This window comes from Dunckerocampus dactyliophorus, chromosome 15 (genome assembly GCF_027744805.1).
Source record: "Dunckerocampus dactyliophorus isolate RoL2022-P2 chromosome 15, RoL_Ddac_1.1, whole genome shotgun sequence".
Taxonomy (NCBI): domain Eukaryota; kingdom Metazoa; phylum Chordata; class Actinopteri; order Syngnathiformes; family Syngnathidae; genus Dunckerocampus; species Dunckerocampus dactyliophorus.
The window spans coordinates 5273790-5295195 of record NC_072833.1 but is presented as its reverse complement, the minus strand read 5'-3'; the positions used below and the strand labels follow the sequence as shown (position 1 = coordinate 5295195).

General features: G+C 40.7%; 1 protein-coding gene across 4 annotated transcripts in view; it reads left to right on the top strand.

The window, feature by feature from the left end:
• The window catches only part of LOC129194655 (chemokine-like protein TAFA-5), a 154985-nt gene that overhangs the window by 114763 nt on the left and 18816 nt on the right, over positions 1 to 21406 (top strand). For all 4 annotated transcript variants that reach the window (XM_054799887.1, XM_054799886.1, XM_054799885.1 and 1 more), the window contains exon 3: positions 14953 to 15080. In XM_054799887.1, coding sequence (XP_054655862.1) covers positions 14953 to 15080 — 128 coding nt within the window. The remainder of the gene's footprint in view (positions 1 to 14952; positions 15081 to 21406) is intronic.

Here is a 21406-nt window from a genome sequence, read left to right as displayed (position 1 = left end):
CACATAATAACAATAATGGATTAGATTTTACAGTGCTTTTCAAGGCACCCAAAGCGCTTCACAAGCGCTTCACACTGAAGTGAACCCATTATTCACTCACTCCTCAGTCATACACTGGTAGTGGTAATCTATATCTGTAGGCACAGCTGCCCTGGGGTAGTGTGACGGAAACGTGGCTGCCAATTCGCGCCAATTCGTGCTTTTAATTTGATGCCGTGACTGTCTTAGTTTTATACACAATACATAACAAATAAATAGCATTAGATTGCTATAATGTAGATTTATTTTATAAGTCTATGCTTGTCCAGGTACTGAAAAAACAGAAATGTGCCACTATTGCATTTTTACAAATACAATAAAGGTTTGCCAGATCAGACACTGCTATAATGACATTATAATGATGTTATAATGATGTTAGAATGGTTAGCCGCTGTAGGATAATCTAGTCCAGATTTGAGAAGTCTAGGTACCGTGATATTTGAACCGCACCTGGTCTGATGTGGTCAAGAAGCTGAAAAAAACAGTGAAAAATGTGCCTTTATTGCATTTGGACAAAAAGAAGTTCCACAAATACAACAGTGAGGGCCACGCAAGGCTAATGTCTTACCTTACATGTGTGAAATGTTTTCACATCCAGAAGAATCACAAAAAACAGACCATCATGACAAACAGTCGGAGTGCACGTTAAGTGAATTCCACCTTAAAGTTCCCCTTTAGAGCCAAATTGAGACTAAGTTCAGTGTTGTCGTTTTTGCAGTAGTTCCTCCGAAACAGCAGATCCCTCCTGTCATATAGAGGCTGTTGGACGAGCCTTTTTGCAGTAGTTCTTAAAAAAACTGCAGTGTTGTCCTGTCGTACATTCGTAACAGTAATGCGGTTATGTTTTATGGAGGACATTTAGCTAGCATTAGCACTGAGCCTCTTCGTGGTAATTGGGGACTGTGTTACTTTATTCATGACTACTATTTGCTGAGGTAAAAATGTGAATGTTTGACAGAGCCTTGCGTTGACATTAAACACAAAATAAGAATAATGGTGAAGGAAGACGTCCTTAGCTTTCTGGTGGTGCTGCCTGCAGAACAATTTAGTTGAACGGCTCTGATGTTATGAAGTACAATAGGATGATCATTTACAGCTTGCTTAATATTTTATAACTACCACCATGGATGATTCATAATTATGTGCAGTGAAGACACTTACTTATCTTCACTGTCTGATCCCATCCTCAACTCTTCCTTGTGTGTGCGGACGCACTGAGCAAGTGTGGCTGAAGATTGTGCCTGCTGACATTTCAAAGGATCAGAGAGGATCAATAACAAAGGTCAGGAAAACAAGAATCTCAAGCTTGTTTTGCAACGCTCGGTGCAGGAAGCTCGCTTGTGGTGGTTCGCCATTTCTTCTTCATGGGTGTTTAAATCAGTGTGAGGTGTTGAGATAGTTCAATCTGGGGGGTGGGGGTGGGAGGTCGGGGCGAGTTTTGTCTTGCTGTAAGACATCCTGCCTTGGTAAACCTCAACAGGGCAGCCATTATGACGTCCATCATGTGCACTGAAGGGGGGGCATTCCGAACCCCAGATTGTAAACAACAAATCGATAGCTCATTTGTCATTAGCTTTGGAAGGAAACTGCCTTTTTTTCAGCGGGAGAGATGCACTTTTCCCAATCCAAATGAATCAATCAATCTCCTTTCTCCCTGGGGGGTCTCCACACAGGTTGGAAAGGTGCAGGGGATTCTCTTTCCTTTCCTCTCCACTCTAGCACTAACTCGCACAGTGGTTCTCACCTTAGTAGTATTAAAAATTCATATGTCAGCAAAGGATGCAAATTCAATTTAAGCGAATCTTTGGTGACAATGGTCACTCAAATATGGTACAATATTTGAAAATGGATCCTCGGCCCACCGGTTTAGAATGTTACAAGGGCGCCTTGCTGTTTTACGTAAACTGATGCAAAACTGCTGGAATTTTGCCCATCATCCACAATGCTTATGTGAGAACATAAACACGCATCTTTTTCTTTCCTGTGAGTTTTAAAGATATAAAAACAGAAAAGAGATTGTTATTTGTGATTGTATTTTGTATATAAATATATATATATATATATATTGTTATTATTAGTATTAACATCGTTACGCCCAATAACTACGTTACGTGCATAGTGACACCTTGCCCCACCGACTCGCGACTAGCTTCACCACACACTCGCTCACAGTTGGTCAACGCCGCAACTCAGTGCTATTTTCCAGTTCAAGTCCTGAGTTATGTATGCCTTACACCTTTCATTCCATTGGCATCAATTTGCACAAGACATTACAACAGTGGCCATTTTTTAATATCTTTTTCCAAACAAAATGCCATCTGAGTCCACCTGCAGGACAAATGCATTAAATGCATTAGTGGAAAAGTTTTGGCACAGAGTTTGCTATAGAAAGCAAAAAAAAAAACACACACACACAGAAGCAGATTTTGATTTGTTACGCTGCACTTTTCTGCCAAAGAGTGCGGAGGAGTTGTGTAGGATTGCAAAATAGGTAAGTTCCTGGTACATGGGAGGTCTGCCAGGTTAGAAGAAAATAAGAGATGGAGAGAGGAGGTGGAGGAAAGAGCAGGATGGATGTGCTGCTCAGCCAGGCATTACTCTAAATACATAACTCGCGTTCCTGGACGTTCCACCGGAGGTCCGCCTCATTTATCGTCTCAATAAAGCTTGTCTGAAGGACTCTGCATCAGTTATCCGTCACAGAAGCACTTTAAGTGGGTCAGGACCACTGGGGTGGGGTCCAGGTTGGGGCGATTTGGTTCAAGTTCTTGCCACTTTGTCAGGGCCTCTGCTATCTTTTATACTTGATGGAAGACTTTCTAAACTTTGCAAGCCCTTAGGAACTCCATCTATATCATAGACCTTTTTTTAGACACACTGCTGTGTGTTGCTGTGATAGGCATAACAATTGCTTCAATATGCATATTTGTGACTAATGATAGACGGCATTCAACCACGAAACAGCATGTTTTATTCATTTAATAGGGGTGTCAAGAGACCCCCCCACTCACAAGACCAGACGGTGGATGAGATCGTGTCCACGAGACGAGATTAGAGTTTAACATTAACTTTAGGAAACGTACAATGAAAAAATATGACTGGACAAACACAATTTTTAATTTAATCGAGTCACAAAACAATGCAGATGTTTTTTGAAATGCCAATTGTCCCACAAAGTAATGTTCAAATATATTATTGTCAACATTTCTTGAGACCAAATAAACCACTGTTATGATAATAATAATAATAATAATAATAATAATAATAATAATAATAATAATAATACAGCTCACTGTTCTTCTCTTGTCTACTCTTGTCCAACTGTCCTTTGATAGTTATACTTTTTGTAAAAATTGCACATATGTTTAAAGACAAATCTTTGTGTTTTTATTAGTTATTAGTATCACCATTTTAGCTTTTTCTAGTTACATCATGCCTTTATGCTGTATTTTTCCCTCTTTCGCTGTTTTTTTTCTACAATGAGCCACAGATGGCTCCTTTGGCACACGTGTGTTTTGCCGGGAAGCTGAGTGTGTCCAAGCTCTGCCTTCTTGGTGCTTTTGGTCAAGGGTTGGGTTGCATTGTGGAGGGGTTTTTACACCTTTCAAACGTGCATTGTACAGCGTCATGGAGGTGGAGCTCACTCACGCTCACCTGCTCGGCAGACACTTCACCTTTGTTGATTGCTTGCATAATGCAAAAAACACTTAAATGTGTGCCCCCTTACTTGTTCAATATAGCGACCATGTCAACACGGATCTCTTCTATGTATGAGGTGTCTTATGAAGCAGATGATCGCCGGTGCTTGAGCGTCAAAGGAAGAGCACTGTTATTAAGGGTGCAGACACGTCCGAACATCCATGTGAGTTGATCTGCCAAATCTTTTAAGTAATGTTGATGAAATGTAGAATTACTAAAGCTTCCGCTTGGACATCAACAAGTAGCAAGCAGTTGTTAACTCCGATGGAAATACCAGCTTCACATCCCTCGCTGATGCTGACGCTGTGAACACCAACGTAGGCTGGCTTGCCAGGTGCGCATAAAGCACTTAATGTGCGCTTCCAATAATGCCTTGCATGCTGCCACTTCCTTATTTCATGTTTTATCATGCATACATGTAGTAGTGATGCCTTAGGTGGCTTCTGGCTGCCCTGTTCTCGCGATACAGCTTTTCTCCAAACAAGAAATCTCGTCACATTTTAATCCCACGATGATTATAATTTGCAACACCCTATGAATTCATATACTTTTGAATACTTTTGAGTGAAACTGCGAAATTCAAACTGCGAAGTATCGGGGGACGACTATATATATTTTTTGGTAAGTGCATATTTTGTAGTAAAGTTGCTGTTAAAAGTCAAATTTTCAGTGTGTACTTTTCTATTCTTTTTTTTTTTTTTTTTAGAATAGATTTTTGTCTTTAGTATTCTTCAGCTGCTGCTTCACTGTGACACGTACGCCTCACTCTTGCCCCCTGCAGAGCGGAGGAAGTACTGCCTGAACGTGCACCTCTCTTGTGAAACTGAACCGTTTCCATTATTTGGGTGAGCCGATTGAGAACCCCTGCTCTATAATATATATCACCTGCTGTTTTTAATGAATCTGCAGCAAAAAAAAAAACACACTAGTCAAAGATCCATAAACATCGCTATTAGTATTCATAAAGAGCAGCTAACCTGATAACAACCGAGGCTTATACATTATCGCCAATGATTAGCTCTTATCGCGTTTGGGGGGAAATTATTATTCACGCTGTATTACTGTATTGCTTAATTGGAATTTGTTTAGGCAGATTTATACGAGAGCAAAGAGGGAATAAACAGATTTATTGGTAGAAGGCGCGGGTGTTTGGAGGTGTGTGTGGAGGGGGCTCCACCAAGTAAAAGGTTACACATAATTGAAGGCGGATTAGTTTGGGGATGTAGAGGTCAAGAAGGCTAAATAGACAAGACAACAACCAGGAATTAAAACATTTGGTTTTGAATGCAAAATATAACAGAGTGCATTTATCAGCAGCAAACACGGTAACTAATTATACCAGCGTGTTCATTTTTGTTTGTAGCCAGCAGGGGTTGAGGTGGGGAGGGAGGGAGCGTGTTCTACTTAAATCTTAAAATATGCCAATGTGTCATTTCTCATCATCTTCAACTGAGTCACCTTCATTACCGCTGCACGCATCTCCACTGTGGTGATGATGTGTCCACTTGTCACACCATGCATATGCAGGTTGACCTCAGCTCTTGTTGACAGTAAATGAACTTTTTCCCACTTACTTCAGACCGCATTTGGTTGCAGAAAGAAAGCTGAAACCGCTTTGTTTTCATATTGTTATCTTGTGTCTGTTATTCATAATCGGTGAAGGCAAACATCCCATTCCTTTTCTTTTTTTTCGCCCCATGCACAAGCCAAGATGGAAATCAATGAGTGCAACTTTAGTACCTCCTGGGAGCAAGGCCAAGACCATAGTTAATGTTTAAGCTTTTAAAATTTGTGTCTGCTTTGCAGCAAAGTGTGAATTTATACTTGCTGACTTAGTGGCTGTGATACGGATGTATGACAAATTAGAGGAAAAGTGCCTTAGTTAGGACTTGGACTTGTGTATCCGGATATACACTCCCATTGGCTACTTCATTAGGTCAATCAACATTAAAAGCATGTCATCTTTGTAAGGCTGAGTACTGTCTCTATCTCACAGAAACCGCGACACCCCTCACTTTTCAGCAGCATGTACATCTTTTCAAGGGGCGATGCTATCCTACACAATACTGAAATTCAACTTAGATGTGCTTGAGAGTAGTAGTAGTGTACAGCTTCTATAGTAGTTTAGATTTAGCACTAAAAATACCTCAACACATTATTGTCTAGCTGGCAACACAAATGAGTATGAATACAATTGGTAATTTTGCCATGGTATGGGGCTGCATGAGTGCTGCTGGGGGAGCTGTGGTTCATTGAGTGAAACATCCTTTTCTAAATAGCTGGCAGGTGAGTAGCAAGACCAGTCAAGCATAGAAGTGGTAGCGTCATGGCCTGGGCCTGCATGAGTGCTGCCGGCACTGGGTCGCTGTGATTCATTGAGCGAAACATCCTTTTCTAAATAGCTGGCAGGTGAGTAACAAACTAAGTCATGCATAGTGGTGGTAGCGTCATGGCTTGGGCCTGCATGAGTGCTGCCAGCACTGGGAAGCTGCGGTTTGCTGATGGAAACATTATTTTCTAAATAGCTTCCAGGTGAGTAGCAAGACAAGTCAAGCATAGTGGTGCTAGCGTCATGGCCTAGGCCTGCATTAGTGCCGCCGCCACCCCTGGGGAGCTGCGGTTCATTGGGGGCAACATGAATTTGAACAATAATGACTGTGTGTTGAGTCATTTCCAATGGATACTAAAGCTATGCTGCTACACAAGCTGTACACTAACTAATCTAAAGAATATCCGTTTCATTTACATAGTATCGTGCCTTGAGATCATACAGTATATGCCATAAAATGCTTGCTATTATGTGAGTTGTGGCCAGTGAGTGTCTTTTCCGCGTTGATGGTGATTATCCAGTTGCAGTAGTAGCTTTCTAATGGTACTTGAATATGTAGTAATAAATCTTTAGGGATTGAATGCTCTTCTGTGTATGCTACATGTCAAGAGCTGATCACTCACCACTGATATAGTGGCGTCTCCGCAGACAGTGGTGTTAAACGATCTCTTTTCCCCACATGTGCTTGTTGACGCTGACATTTCCTCCTCTGGCTCGCAGAGCCTCTGGGCTCTCCTACACATGTGTGTGTCCACGGATGTGTGTGTGCGAGCGCCAACAAATCAGGGGTTACTGTTGTCGCTCAGCTGTGCGGAAATGTCAGCGCACATCTGGGAGTGAATGATAGCAGCACTACCTGGTGGCTTCCACACACACACACACACACGCACACACACACACACACACATGCCACTGGAAGCAATGCTACACACCACAATAAACGCAGGAAACATCACATGTTGACACTTGTACAATTCAGCATGTCCGAAAAGCAGAGCTTATTTAATCTCACCTCTTTTCCATATCTCGACATATATTTATTCATTTAGTTGTACATCTTGGCTTGGTCATGAAATGAATTTTAGCACCTCCCTCAGTAAGCGAAAAACAACTTGCAAAGTGTTGCAGACGACTTTGCTTTGTCCTTGTGAAAAAACCAAAAACAAAATCCCTGATAGACAAAGTGTCCCAATATGTTCCCATGGCATTGTGGTTAGACTGTGTAGGCGTACCTAATGAAGTGTGTGCTGTCTTCACAGCTGTGATGAAAGAAAACGGGCAGCAGTGGCTCAGGAGGTCCAGACACCTTTTTCCCAGTCACTGTTGTGTCTTTGAAGTTTCTCCTATGCAGGAGTTCTCGTTCTTCATTCATTAATAAATCATCACGTTCATGGTTGAATAAAGACTATTATTAGTAAAAAAAAAAAAAAAATGCATATTTGATCAAATTGATCTAAATTATTATGATTATTATTATTGCATTTCTGATAATGTACACCACATAGCCTCGCAGCCCTATGGAGAACACTAGCATTCTTTGAGTTAGATTTTCATGCTCGTCATAATCCAAAACATAAACTGGCTCAATGTTTCTGTGAAAACCCCACAGAGAAACTATTTTGATAGCAGCCACTCAGAAGGGAGAGAGAGTGATCTGCATTCATATCAGCATAATAAGAGATATAAATAAGAGATAAATAAGAGATATACAAAATAAGAGATTTAGACACTTGCAAAATTATAGCCAGGGCGTTTGTTTACTTATTTATTTACTTTCAAAAATATATTCATGAATAAATCATGCTGATTCTAGCTCGGATACGACAGAGTCCCCGAGGGGACAAGGGGGGAAATGATGTTAATGGGTAAGAGAAAAAAGGTAACGCGATAACTTTTGCGAGATAGTATTGCGACGTATAACGGCCCCAAATTTGGTCATGGACGTCCACCATAAATCACAAACAGGGAGTCATGCTCAAAGTTGTTACACTAACGACATCATTTTTCAGATTCAATGGCCCTTAGCAGCTGTTAAACCTCAATGGTGACACTTTGATCAGGAATGACATTAGATACTAGAACATTTAGGAGGTACAAAGTACAACGTGTGATTAAAATGCTTCTGATGCACGGATGTTTATGTTGAAGAGCAGCACTCGTTGATGTTTGCTTACAGGACAAGCAGTGCACACAAGTGAAAGAATCCGACGTCTGGCGAAACAATGTTTTTCCCTTTTAGTACCAGTACTCAGTAACTAGCTAGGACAGGATTTTAGCATTTTATTTAAAAAAAAAAACGAACAGAACAATCATCATGGATCATTGAAAGCTTGCTCCTGTAGTTACAATAACACTTTATGCCTCTACAGTTGTGCAGTAACGGATGCACAAATAAATGCTGACGATGGAAATTTAATGATGCTAATGATCCAAGCGATTATTTTTAGAAATTATTTTTCGATAATGCGAAAGTTTTGCAATATCTATCTATAATTATTTACCCCCGCATCTCGTCGGATACGTAGAATACGCGCTATTATTAGTCAAAAAATGTGCACATTGAGGCAAATTTTGTGAATGTGTGAATCTTATTGTGCATGTCTTATTTTCTCTTATTATGTTTACTATATTGGGTAATACAAGTGGAAAGGTGACTATAGGGGTATTATTTAATGTCTAGAGAACTCTAATCATGTTAAAAACCATATTTAGAAAGTTTTCTATGCTCTAATTACGAGAATATTCAATTTATAAATAAGGAAATTCACTTATTGTGCTCGGGTCTGGAACCAATCAACAGCGATAAACGAGGGATGACAGCATTACAATATGCTTCATGCTCACAAGCTCATTTTTAAGAACCAAAAACGGACCTGAGGCCCCAAAATGTGCCCACCCCTTATCCAGTCTCTAATACAGCCTCTAATACAGACACACTTTTTCCTGGTGATAAATATGACAGTAGGATTAAAACAAAACAAAAAAAAACATCAAACCAGTGAGTTAAGTTCAAGAAGAATGAATGAGGCACCCATCAGTTAGTATCAGTCCTTCCCGCTCAGCCAGAAGATTAGATAAAAACAAGTCAATCTAAAATATTGTGCATAGTTTGCCGCATTGGTCAGGCACAGCATTGCGAAAATAAATTGCCAATTTTCCAACAATAAAAGTAGACGGTAATAGGAGAGAGCGGGCGTCTCTTTGTGTGCTGATGCATGGTGGTTATGTGCACTTACTTGCATGCACCGTGGGGACATTTCTACTCTTACAGTAGGATGAAGAGCCCGGGCAGGAAAACCCTGACACATTCATCGCACTTCACGTCAAATGAAGACACAGTGAATTGGTGTAAAAGCTTATTTGACTCTGTCTGAGTTTCGGCAACATGGCGGCGCATTAGAGAGGAGGAGGCGGCAGCGTGCAGGAGGGAATTGATGAAGAACCACAAGAAAACACACACACACACAGTCAGACTCACACATGGATGCTTATTTGTATGCGCGAGCTCCAATTTACAAGCGGCTCATTGCAGGGGGAATGATGAATAATGTTGATTCGCTGCTGCTGCTGCTGCTGCTCCAGCTAACCAATGTGAGTGGCAGAAATTGCAACCTTGAAACAATTTGATGCATAGAGCTTCAATAAACATACCCGTGCAATACAGCTTTTCAGCAGAACAATGCACAGAAGTGTTCAAATGTTGTGGAAAGGCTGCATTACTTAAATAAAGTAGAAAGTGCAGTGCTGCCACCGAGCGAGAAAACAAGAATTACATCACAGCGATTGGGGCTGCAACGATTATTTTCTTAGTCGATTAATCTGAAGCTAGTTGTTTCGATTAATCGAGTAATCGGTTAGGCCCTCGGGGCTATCCACACGGAAGCGTTTTCAGGTCAAAGCGGTAAAGGATTTTAGCGTTTCAGCCTTTCATCCACATGGAAACGCCGTTCTGGATGTTTTTTTAAAACGGGCTTCGGGTTGGGAAAATCTGAAACCACCCGCTTGTCGTTTCCGTGTAGACAAGCGAACCGCCGCTTTATGAAAATGATGATGTCACCACTCCGTCGCCGTCACGTGACCAGAAGTGAGTTGTGACGACAAGCCAACATCATATCTGAATATTTCGACTGTCACGACTCACCGCAGTCAACGTTCTCTTGATATTTTGTTGTCTTATCCTCCAAAATGACTCGCACAAGCGATTCCTCCTTGTTGTACACTACTGGTGAAAAGTTTTAGAACACTCCAATTTCTGTGGAAGAAAAACCAACATTTTTAAGTGTTAAGTTGGTCTGTCTCCCTTCCATTGTTAATTGATGTTCACAAGGGAACTTGGAGTGCTTGAATTAGTTGCACCAACAGCCAAGCTTGATCAGCTTCATCAACCTCCATTTCTGTAGAACACTTTTAAGTTGTTGACCCATTTTGTGGTCCCTGAAACGGGTCTTTCTGTATAATTCTGAAATACACATTTTGGGTAACCTTACCTTTTTTTTTTTAACCTTTAGCACTTCACCATTTTGCTTTGTACCATTTCATGCTATTCCTTGGACTTGAACGACTCCAATTTCAATAAATAACTGGAAACATTGGGGTGTAAGTGTAGTGTAAGTCTAGATGAGCCTTGGACAGCGGAAGATGACCAACTTATGTGCATGCGTTCTGTCTTCTTCTGTCGTTTGGTGTCACGTCACAGCGCCACACGTAGGTGTGCCTTGCATATTACATCGTTTTCACCAAGTGATCTGTTCCTGTCTGGATGCAACTATTTACTAATCCGGCACGGTACGAAAGAAAAAAAGATTTTTTTTTCCAAAAACCCGTCCTGCAAAAGAGACGTCTTATATGTGATGTCATACGAGATATTCAGAAATAGATGCTCCTGCAGGCACACCGGTGCTGCTACCTGCTCAGGTCGTATCTAATCTTTACCGTCCGTAATTATAAAAACTCTGCATCCGGGAAGTGCGGCGCCACATTCATCATGGAAGATCTGATCTGTCGTCGCTCTCTCTTCGGGTATGACTCCATCTTTCTGCCGTGTTGCCGTGGGATTAGACACAATTTATTAGGCCAAGATGCTGGCTGTTGACATGAGTGTGATGGACCATTTGGTGGGGAGATAAGTGCCCTATAGAGAATGTAATAATGTTCTCTCCCCCTCTTTGCGCCCTATCTCCACTGATGAACCCGTCCTTTACGCATCAAACATGATGACGTGCTTATTTTTTTCAGTCAGTCTAGTGATTAGTGATTTATTCAGTGGCTTCTTATAAGATATCTGTCATCGCCATGGAAACCCTGAAGCACCTGTCTTAGTGGTCCTTTATATTGGTGGGCCAGCCGCCGACTGTTGCTTTAATTATGCGCAGAGAGAGTCTTTTGTTTGTGGCATTCACAGGTAGTTCACGGTGAAAGGATTAGCATTACCCACATTGCCTGCTGATGAGCTACACGTGACAGAATGACACATCCAAGGTGCCCTCCGTGCACGATTTATAGATATGAAAGCAAATATGTCTGCCTCGTGTTTACGAGAGTGTTACCCATGAATGCCACCACGAGAGAAGATGACGTGTTTGTGTATGCCTCTTTAAACCATTCAGGGCCTCACGACCATCCATTAAAGAGTTCTTTTTCCTTTGGATGTTGTTTTTCATGTTTCAGTACCTGGTGCTTATTTTTCAGTGCAGTTGAAAACTGGCTGCACACCTAAAGACCTACTCAGAACGATAATCACATGGACTCGATCATGAAGAACAACCTTGAATAACACGCTCTATAGCAGTGGTCCCCAACCTTTTTTGACCCACGGACCGGCTTGTGTGCAGACCAGGCTGTTCGTACATGATAGCGAACTAATTTATCTTATTTATGATGTATTGTGTAAAACTAAGACATGAATAACATCAAATTAAAAGCCCAAAATGAATGCCGACCCACCATCCACCAGTTCAAGTTCCAGCCAAGTTTTTCCAGAGAGATGATTACATGGCTGTTTGACGTGTGTGGTAAAAGGCAGTGTGCTAGCATGAATTAACTTGAGACAAATGTGCACATTAGCACTCAATAAGTCATCAAAACTTACCTTCATGCATTCCCACATCGTATCAGCATTTGAATATTCAAATATGAGGTGAAAGAAAAATGCTAAAAATACAGTAGTAGTCTCTCTGTGCGGCATGAGGTAAAGTTAGCACACGCACAATGGACATGCGTCAAGTGAGACGGATGTAACAGAGAGAATCCGGCTACTTTTCAAAATAAAACATAAAAAATGAAATAATGGAAATTATGTTTTCTTTCTGTGTGTCCCGGTACCAAATGACCCACGGCCCGGTACCAAATGACCCAGGGGATGGGGACCACTGCTCTATAACATGACCCCATGACCCCCGAGACTTTTTTTTCATTGAAAAAAATACCGTCTTATATTAGAAACACATCATCACTGTTTCTAATTGGGGCCACAAGCAGAAAATTATATTCAGTCATATGTCATATATTTATGACAGCAGCTGGACTTTTTGGGGGGGATTTTTTGTTTGTTTTTTTAGTATTTATTTGACTATTGTAGATTCATGAGCAACAGGCTGTTGCCGGAGGTCTTGTCCAAATGATGCACGCTGGCATGTGCAGCCATGGCAACCAACTGTATACTTAAGAGAGAAGCAATAACAAAACAGTGGAGTGAGAAGACATACCCGCGTACTTTAACACCCCGTGTTGGCTCCCCCCGTGGCGCTCGTCGGATCGATCATTCTTCGAATGAGAAGCGTTTGTTCCGTGTCAGTGATGCCAGAGAGAATCACTCATCATCACACATTGTTTTTGGCACACTTAAAAGCTCCTATTCCTTATTTAATATTAATACATTAATGAGTCATTTTTTAGTAATTACATTTTTTTATACTAAAAATGGAAACATGTGACAGAGAGGAATGTCTTTGTCCTTGTCATTGCTACTTCTTAGTGTCAATGTTTTTCATCAAAACTGTAATGCCGTCCAACGACACACTCCTTGTACGTAGAACAGCAGACTTATAATGATTTTTATTTTAAGTTATGTAAATGTGACATGAAAAATTGAGATTTAATTGCACTATAAGCATAAATATACAATAAAATGTAGTTTAAAAATGGTGCAAAAACATGCAATAATTATGCCAAAGTCAGTATTCTACCACTTTACACTGTTTTTGTGCAAAATATATTAGGAAGAGGTAGTGATGTGGGTTGATATGAAGGATAATGTATACTGCAAATCAGGGGTGTCCAAAGTGCAGCCTGGGGGCCATTTGCAGTCCGCAGCTGTGTTTTTATTGGCCCACGGCACATTCTAAAAATTTATTTAATAGGAAAGCTAAAAAAAAAAAAAACTTTAAAAATGGAAAAATCAACAGTAATTTTACAAGATTAAAGCCAAAATACTAAGTGAAAAAAAAATTGTAATCTAATGAGAAAAAGTCGTAATTTTAACGAGAATAACGTCTGAATATTATGAGGAAAAATAACTTCATTTTAGTAGCATAAAGTTGAAATATTAAAGAAGGACTTTTTTTTTAAAGATAATATTATGAGACAACAAATTGGAAACAAGTTGCAAAATTTGGGGAAAATTAGGTTATAATAAAAAGTTATAATGTTCTGGGAATAGAGTCATAATATTATGGCAATAAAGTGATCATATTTTGGGAATAAAGGCATAATAATACGAGAAGAAAATATACGAGGATGATTTAAGACAAAAGTTGAAATATTTGGAAAATTAAGAAAAAAAAAACAATGGCAAAAAAAAGGGGGAAAAAGAGCCAAGACCGGAGTTCATACTAATATGAATACTAATGCGCTTTTTCACCTATATCACAAAACTGAAATGCAGGGATTTGTTTGAAAATATGTATAACTTCTTAGCATATCTACATGTGTTACAAAATATCAACGCGGCCCTTGCATTCTTTCATTTTTCAGCTACTCTGCTGAATTAACCATAAAGTTGTCCTACAGTCACCGGGTGTGTGGGCGACAAAAGCAAATAATCATCGGGTTCGCCAAGTCCAAAATTCTTGGCATTACAGCTGTGGCATATGTGTTTTTTAAAATGAACTCCACAATGTGGCAGTAGTTGCAGTTGAGGTGTCATGAGTGGTGGGCATCCAGCAGCTGTATCTAGCTCTGCGTGCACTTTAAATGGTTGCTGCTCAGCTGTTGATGTGAAATGCATGCATGTCTACAATGAACTCATCAGTGGTATTCACTCTGGCTGAGAGGTTTGCTCCTTACTGCTGTCACAACATTGGTTCTGTTGCTGCTGTGCTGTGAAATGTACTTGTTATTAAATAACCATGTGGTCAAAGAGAGCTACGTTTCCCCTTCCAAATCATTATTCAAGTTCAACAGTTAAGTTGTTGCGTTGGATGAATAAACGCAGGTGCAATCGTTAGAGCATTTGCGGCGTTTCAGTTGTTCAGTGTGTTGGATAAAATCTACACATTTACCTGGCTGATCCCATGATCCCACTTCTAGCTATCTGTCTGATCCCCTCATCTCTCACTGTCAATCCCCCCCACTCACCCGCCATCTCATATCTTTCAATTGTGTGTGCACTTCATTGCTCTTCATCTGCCCACATCCCTCATCTCTCCTCCAATCGGCTGCTCTGCATCAACCCCCACCCCGCCAACGTCCACCGCCGCCATTTTTCACTCCATTTACAGTTCAATGTGTATTTTCTAATATCCCCCCCCGCCCCCCAACCACCACACACCCCTCATTTTCCCCATCATGTCCAGCCAGCCTCTCTTAATCTTAAAGCTATCCCAATCGTTTTTCTTCATCTGTATATATCCCGTCACCTCTAATCGTTCTCTCCATCTCCTCTGCAGCTGGCATTGTTCGGAAAAAGCAGTGGTGCGAGATGGTGCCGTGTTTGGAGGATGAAGGCTGCGACCTGTTAGTCAATAAATCTGGCTGGACTTGTACGCAGCCCGGAGGCCGAGTCAAAACAACCACGGTGAGTTCAGGCTCTCTCCCACCTCGTCTGCAGCATAATTACGGGCAGCAGAATTCCTTTGTACACATCTTGTTTTGCCATGCTGATATCACTGACGGGTAGCTGTTAAAATACACCTGAGCATGTCCCAAGCTGCGAAAGCAGCTCATTAGCACCATTTAAACAGCAAACTAGTCAGCACAGCAGTGTAGTAGTTAACACTATCACCTTTGTGTGCGGTTTGCATGCCCCCCCCCCTTGCTGGATACACACCAAAAATAATGATCACATTCCAACAATTATAACCAAGTCCAACAACAACTTTGCTTTGCCGTTTCATTTCATCGCTGTGTGGCATCGCCTGCTAAATGCTCCAATTATCTTCATCTATCTTTCATTTGGCTGTGCTGGCAGCACATATTTGATTTTTTTTCACTGCAGAAATCATCCGGCTACCTGCTGTGGCTGAAAATGATTTAGATAGAAAAATTATTGTTTGCGCGACGACGCGGGATACCATTTGGAAATGAAAGACAGTTAATTGTGCGAGGATTGTGTACATCTCTACATGTGCACAGCGTGATGTGTACGTCTTCACCAGATGCATTATATGGAAAAGGTGTAAAATTTGCATGACCATATGGATAGAAAATAGCTGCTCAGGTTTTGCCAACATGAGCGATCTTATCTGCAGAATGGTCTAAAAACATGGTAAAATGACAACTTCACCTGAAAGACGCCTAAAAACACTGTAAAATGATCACTCTGACCGGTAAAAAGGACTAAAATGTTAGGGAATGATCACTCTGACATGCAAAAGGACTAAAACATTGGAGAAGGATCACTGTGACCTGCAAAAAGAGCTAAAAAGGTTGTAGCATAATTACTCTGGCCTGCAAGGAGGACTAAAAGGTTGTAAAATAATCACTCTGACCTGCAAAAAGAGTGACTGCTCTGAACTGGTTATAAGTGTCACTCTGTACTGCAAAAAGGACTAAAAAGGTTGTAAAAGTAGCACTCTGACCCGCAAAAATAAATGAAAATGTTATTAAAATGTTATGCATGTTGGCACACAGTCAGGAGATCGGGAAGACCGAGGTTCCAATCTCCGCTTGGGCATCTCTGTGTGGAGTTTGCATGTTCTCCCCGTGCGTGGCTTTTCCTCCAACATTCCAAAAACACGCATGTTAGGTTAATTGGCAAGTCTGTATTGTATGAAGGTGAGTGTGACTCCATGTGTGCCCTGCGATTGGCTGGCGAGCAGTCCAGGGTGTACCCCGCCTTTCGCCCAAAGTCGGCTGGGATAGGATCCAGCATACCCCCTTGACCCTAATGAGGATAAGCGGCATAGAAAACGGGTGGATGAAATTGTCACTCTGACCTGCAAAAAGGTCTAAAAATGTAAAATTATCACCCTCACTTGCAAAAAGAGCTACAAACTAAAAACCCAATGCCCCGCTTTAGACGTGGAGTGTTGTATTATCATATTGTAGCTTATTAATAAACACAAAAACCTCCAAGCACCTGAGATAAATTTCCACCCTCTCTCTTTGTTTAAAGCTCATCTAAATGTCCATTATTCATTTTTTCCCTTGTCATCAGGAATTATCTCAAATTGGGGCCGCTCTTAATGTTAATGGAAGAGACATTTCATGGTATTATGAATTCCCCTTCTGCATCTTCTTTAACAAGAGACACTCGTCCAAACATCAACAGGGCTCACACACACGACCCCGTCTGCCCTATCTGTGAATGTCAATGGGCGAAGGCTGAGGCCCGCCGGGGCATCATTAAAGCATCTGTCATCATTTAGTCATCAGCTGACTCACTTGTTTATGCCTTGCCGATGAAAGATGAGCGCACACATCGGTTAGCTCTTCGCCTGAGACATCTGAATATACCTGCCAGTGGTCGACCGGGGTGACAGCCGCTTTGTGCTGCAACTACAATGTCATTTGTTACCTGGGCAGGATTCGTAGGCCGCACACATGCTCATAAGCAACACGTAGCTGCATCCATTTATTATGTTTGACAGCTATAAGAGCAGCTTTGTGCACATGTGTGTCAGCATGCAAATGGAACGGGCACAGAGCGTTCCAAGGCTAACCGATACAACACGCGCATTTTTTTTTTTTTTTTTTTTTGCATATTCATAAGCGTGCACTTTGCTGCAAAGGGAGACCATGTACTTTTTGGCCTACATTGTACATTTCATAGCCCACTTTAGTATGTCAGTCATCAGCTCTCAATGACAGGCGTTTGTGACTTTAAGCCCAGTGACAGCTAGTCAAACGGCCGGACGGCCAAGCGTGCATGTTTAAACAGCTTTCACTGTCATGGATTCTAGTAGCTGGCAGCAAGCAGTCACGGGTCACTGTTTAAAATTCCTTTTAAATATGATGGATGCTTTAAGGCTGCTGCAAGGGAAGTCTTTGGGTAGCCTTAGAGTCCAGGCTGGTGTCTTACTGTGGGACATGGCTTCTTCAGCACAAAAACATGAAACAGGTTCATTGAAGACTCCAATGAAAAGCTTATGCTTTGGATCGCTTTAAAGTCCATCCATCCATTTTCTATGCCGCTTGGGGTCGCGGGGGTATGCTGGAGCCTATCCCAGCTGACTTCGGGAGAGAGGCGGGGTACACACCACACCCTGGACTGGTCGCCAGCCAATCGCAGGGCACATAGATAGATACCTATAGACAATTTACAGTCGCCTAACCTAACATGCATGTTTTTGGAATGTGGGAGGAAACCGGAGTACCCTGAGCTCGCATGAGGAGGACATGCAAACTCCACACAGAGATGCCCAGGCGGAGATTCGAACCCATTTCTTGCCGATCGCCTGAGCATGTGGTCAACATGCAAACCACTCGGCCACCGTGCGGCAGTGCCGTTGTTTTAAAGTGTTGTCAAAATGATCCCGTTGAACTGCAAAAAATGAAAATCCATGCCGGGCCAGTTATTGGCAAGGTCCCTATGTACCAGCTTATAAAAAAAACATCAATGTGATCTGCAAACATGACTAAAAAGACCTGCAAAACGTTACCATTATCACAAGGACTGAAACATTGTAAAAGTATCACTCTGGCCTGTGGAAATGACAAACAATATTGTAAAAGCATCACTTCGGCATGTAAAAAAGGACTAAAAGTATTGTACAAATATCCATGTGACCTGCAAAAGGACTAAAATATCGTAAAGTATCTTTCTGACCTGTAAAAATGACGACAGCGTTGTAAAAATATCACTCTGACCAGCAAAAAGGACTATAAAGTTGTACTATGCATGCCAGGCCGGTAGTTGGCGAAGTCCTATGCATGTGCCTCAACTGCTTTTTAAAGGTTTTGTCAACATTATCAATCTGATCTGCTAAAATGACTACAAAGATCTGCGCAAATGACTAAACATTGTAAAATGATCACTCTGACCTGCAAAATGTCAGGAGGCAGTTTGCGTGTATTGGTCAAATGTTTGCGACTTCCTTTTTCTGCTTCTTCTTCTGTTGAGCAGAGTGGGATTGTTGTTGGGGATGACACTGCTGACCTCTTTTCTACTTTTGCTTTTACACCACGGCTCATTGTGAGCTTTGCGTGCCTTGGAGGTGGAAAAGCGCTATACAAGTGAAAGCCCATTTACCATTTAACAAAAGTTTCATTCGCTTGAAAAAGGACTAAAAACGTTGTACAATCATCCCTGACAAAATTGTAGGAAAAGCATCACTCTGTCGGCCAAAAAGGCCTATCAATGTTGTAAAATTACCATTCTCAGCAGCAAAAAAACTAAAAACGCTGTAAAAGTATCACTCTGTCCTGCAAAAAGGACTACACATGTTGTAAAATGATCACTCTCTCCTGCAAAATGGACTGAAAATGTTGTAAAATGATCACTCTCTCCTGCAAAAAGGATTAAACACATTGTAAAAATATCCCTCTGACCTGCTTCCTGTCCCTTTGTAAAGAAAGACTACATGCATGTGCACCAGGTGCGTATCCTTACCTGAAGGCATGTATTGAATACCCTTTGTCTGTGTATGTGTGGGGTGAGACTCTTACCGTCGGGATACTAAAGAGAATTATCCTGCACGTATGCAACCCAAACTACTAAAAGGGCATCAAAGGTCAGAAATTTCAGGAAGAAAAAGCATCCACCGTCTTGTTAGCTGCAGACTGTCTGTACGATGATATGCAAAAGCAAAACCGTTTAGTCAATTTGCTTTGAACAAATGCCCTCCTTCCCCGAGGCTGTTCCAAGTATAAGCCCAAACTGCCCCTGCCCGGATATTGCCAAAGGATGAGTGTGGGCTGTGCACAGTCCAGTGAGCATGTCCGACCTGTCCGTCAGGTGTTTGTGTGAAAACATCAATGCAGACAAGCAGGCGGATCCCTGGGGGGCGTATGACCAAGCCAAGTCAATCTGACTCAGCCCCATAAGCCCCATAAAGGGCTATTTTGGACAAATGTCAGGAAGCAGTTTGCGTGTATTGGTCAAATGTTTGCGACTTCCTTTTTCTTCGTCCTCTTCTGTTGAGCAGAGTGGGATTGTTGTTGGGGATGACACCGCTGACCTCTTTTCTACTTTTGCTTTTACAACACGGCTCATTGTGAGTCGAGAAGCACATCAAACGAGTGTTGCATCTCCCCCGAACACAAACATTGTCACTCATGCAACCGCTCCCGTTCTCTGTTTAAAAATATCTCCCCCGTCATGTTGCCCCTCCCCACCCCCCACCCCCCGCCAACCCCGCTTCTATTCACCATGCATTTATCTTAGTCTGAACGCCCTGTCAATAAAAACACATTGATTTGTTTTTGTGTCCTGAAGAACATATGAAGATTGATACATGCATGGCTTACTACACTTACTTTTACCAGCAGGGGACATATTACAAACACACAACCGTTCATTGCAATATATAAAGATCTTTCTTGATGGAACTCGAAAATGTAATTCTTTACCTTGAGTCATAATGAAAGAAGCGAAGATTGGCACTGAACCGAATGCGCCACTCAATAGGAACCAAATTGACTATTATAGAAGTCTCAGTGTCGCCTCGTCTGTTGCTTGGACGCCAGTTTGGTGCGCAGCTTGCATCGAGATCAAATACCCAGTCACACAACAAAGTCTAGCATTTATGCTCCATTATATTTGGACAACCAAAGCACTCTTGGTGCCATATTTAAAAGGCCGAATATTACAGTATAGCATTCATTCATTATAAAATGACAGTGCATTTATTATATTTTGGTTTGTTTGGTTTTCGTTGTGTTTGCTGAATGAATTCACAAAGAATGGATTCTGAATTGGAAATCGTAATAACGAATGTTGAGGCAATCCATGTACTGCGGGTGTTGATATTTGCATTGTGATATTTCTAATATTATTTACACTACTACTGATATCACATTTATGTACCACTTTTCTAGACAGTCGAGCTTTGGAATTTTAATTCATAAATGTATTCATTTATTCCTTTTTTGAATTGATTGTTGCCTGGTTGATCAAGCCTTGGAAAAGTAATAGAACTTCATGGTGTTCACATTTTTTATACATTATTCGCTATATTTTATCAATATGTGTTTGATTTTATTTGCATATTTTTTTTAAAATGGATTGTTGACTTGGACCCTTGGAAAAATAGTACTTGCATTTCAATTTCTTTGTTTGTATTCATTGTAATATTTAGCTTCATGAATCATCATCATCATCATTATTATCATTATTGGTATTATTATTATTTTCCAATTTGATAGAATATTACAAAGTTTTAAAAGTGACAAATTTGAAGTACATGTGCATAAAACAATCTAACACATTTATTATTATTCCCTATATTATTTTTCATATTATTATACTATTTTATCAGTATTATTATATTTTCCTATGTTATAGAACATTTTTTTAAATAGTTGGGAAGTGGATGAATTTGAATATGTGTATAAAATCATGAATGTGCATTATTATTTACTCTAATTAATATTATTATTATAATATTTTATTATGATTCATCTATTTTTATACCACTTGTCCTCATTTTATTTATTTTTTTTTAAAAAGAAGAAAACTAGTTTGCAAAGTGAGAGATTTGAACTATTTGCGCATAAAATAGCACTGTTGTTATTTTTATATGTACACAATAACTTGTAATTATTTGACATTATTTATATTATTTTTACAATAGTTATAAAAATGGAGAAATCGCTGACTTGTTGATGGCGTGTTTGCAAAGTAATAGTCGCACGAAGATATACAGACAGCCAGACAGTAATGGAGAGGGGAATGGCTCACTTTTCATCCTGAATGATAGTAAATGATGTAAATGTACTTGAGTTACCACAGGAAAATGCCTT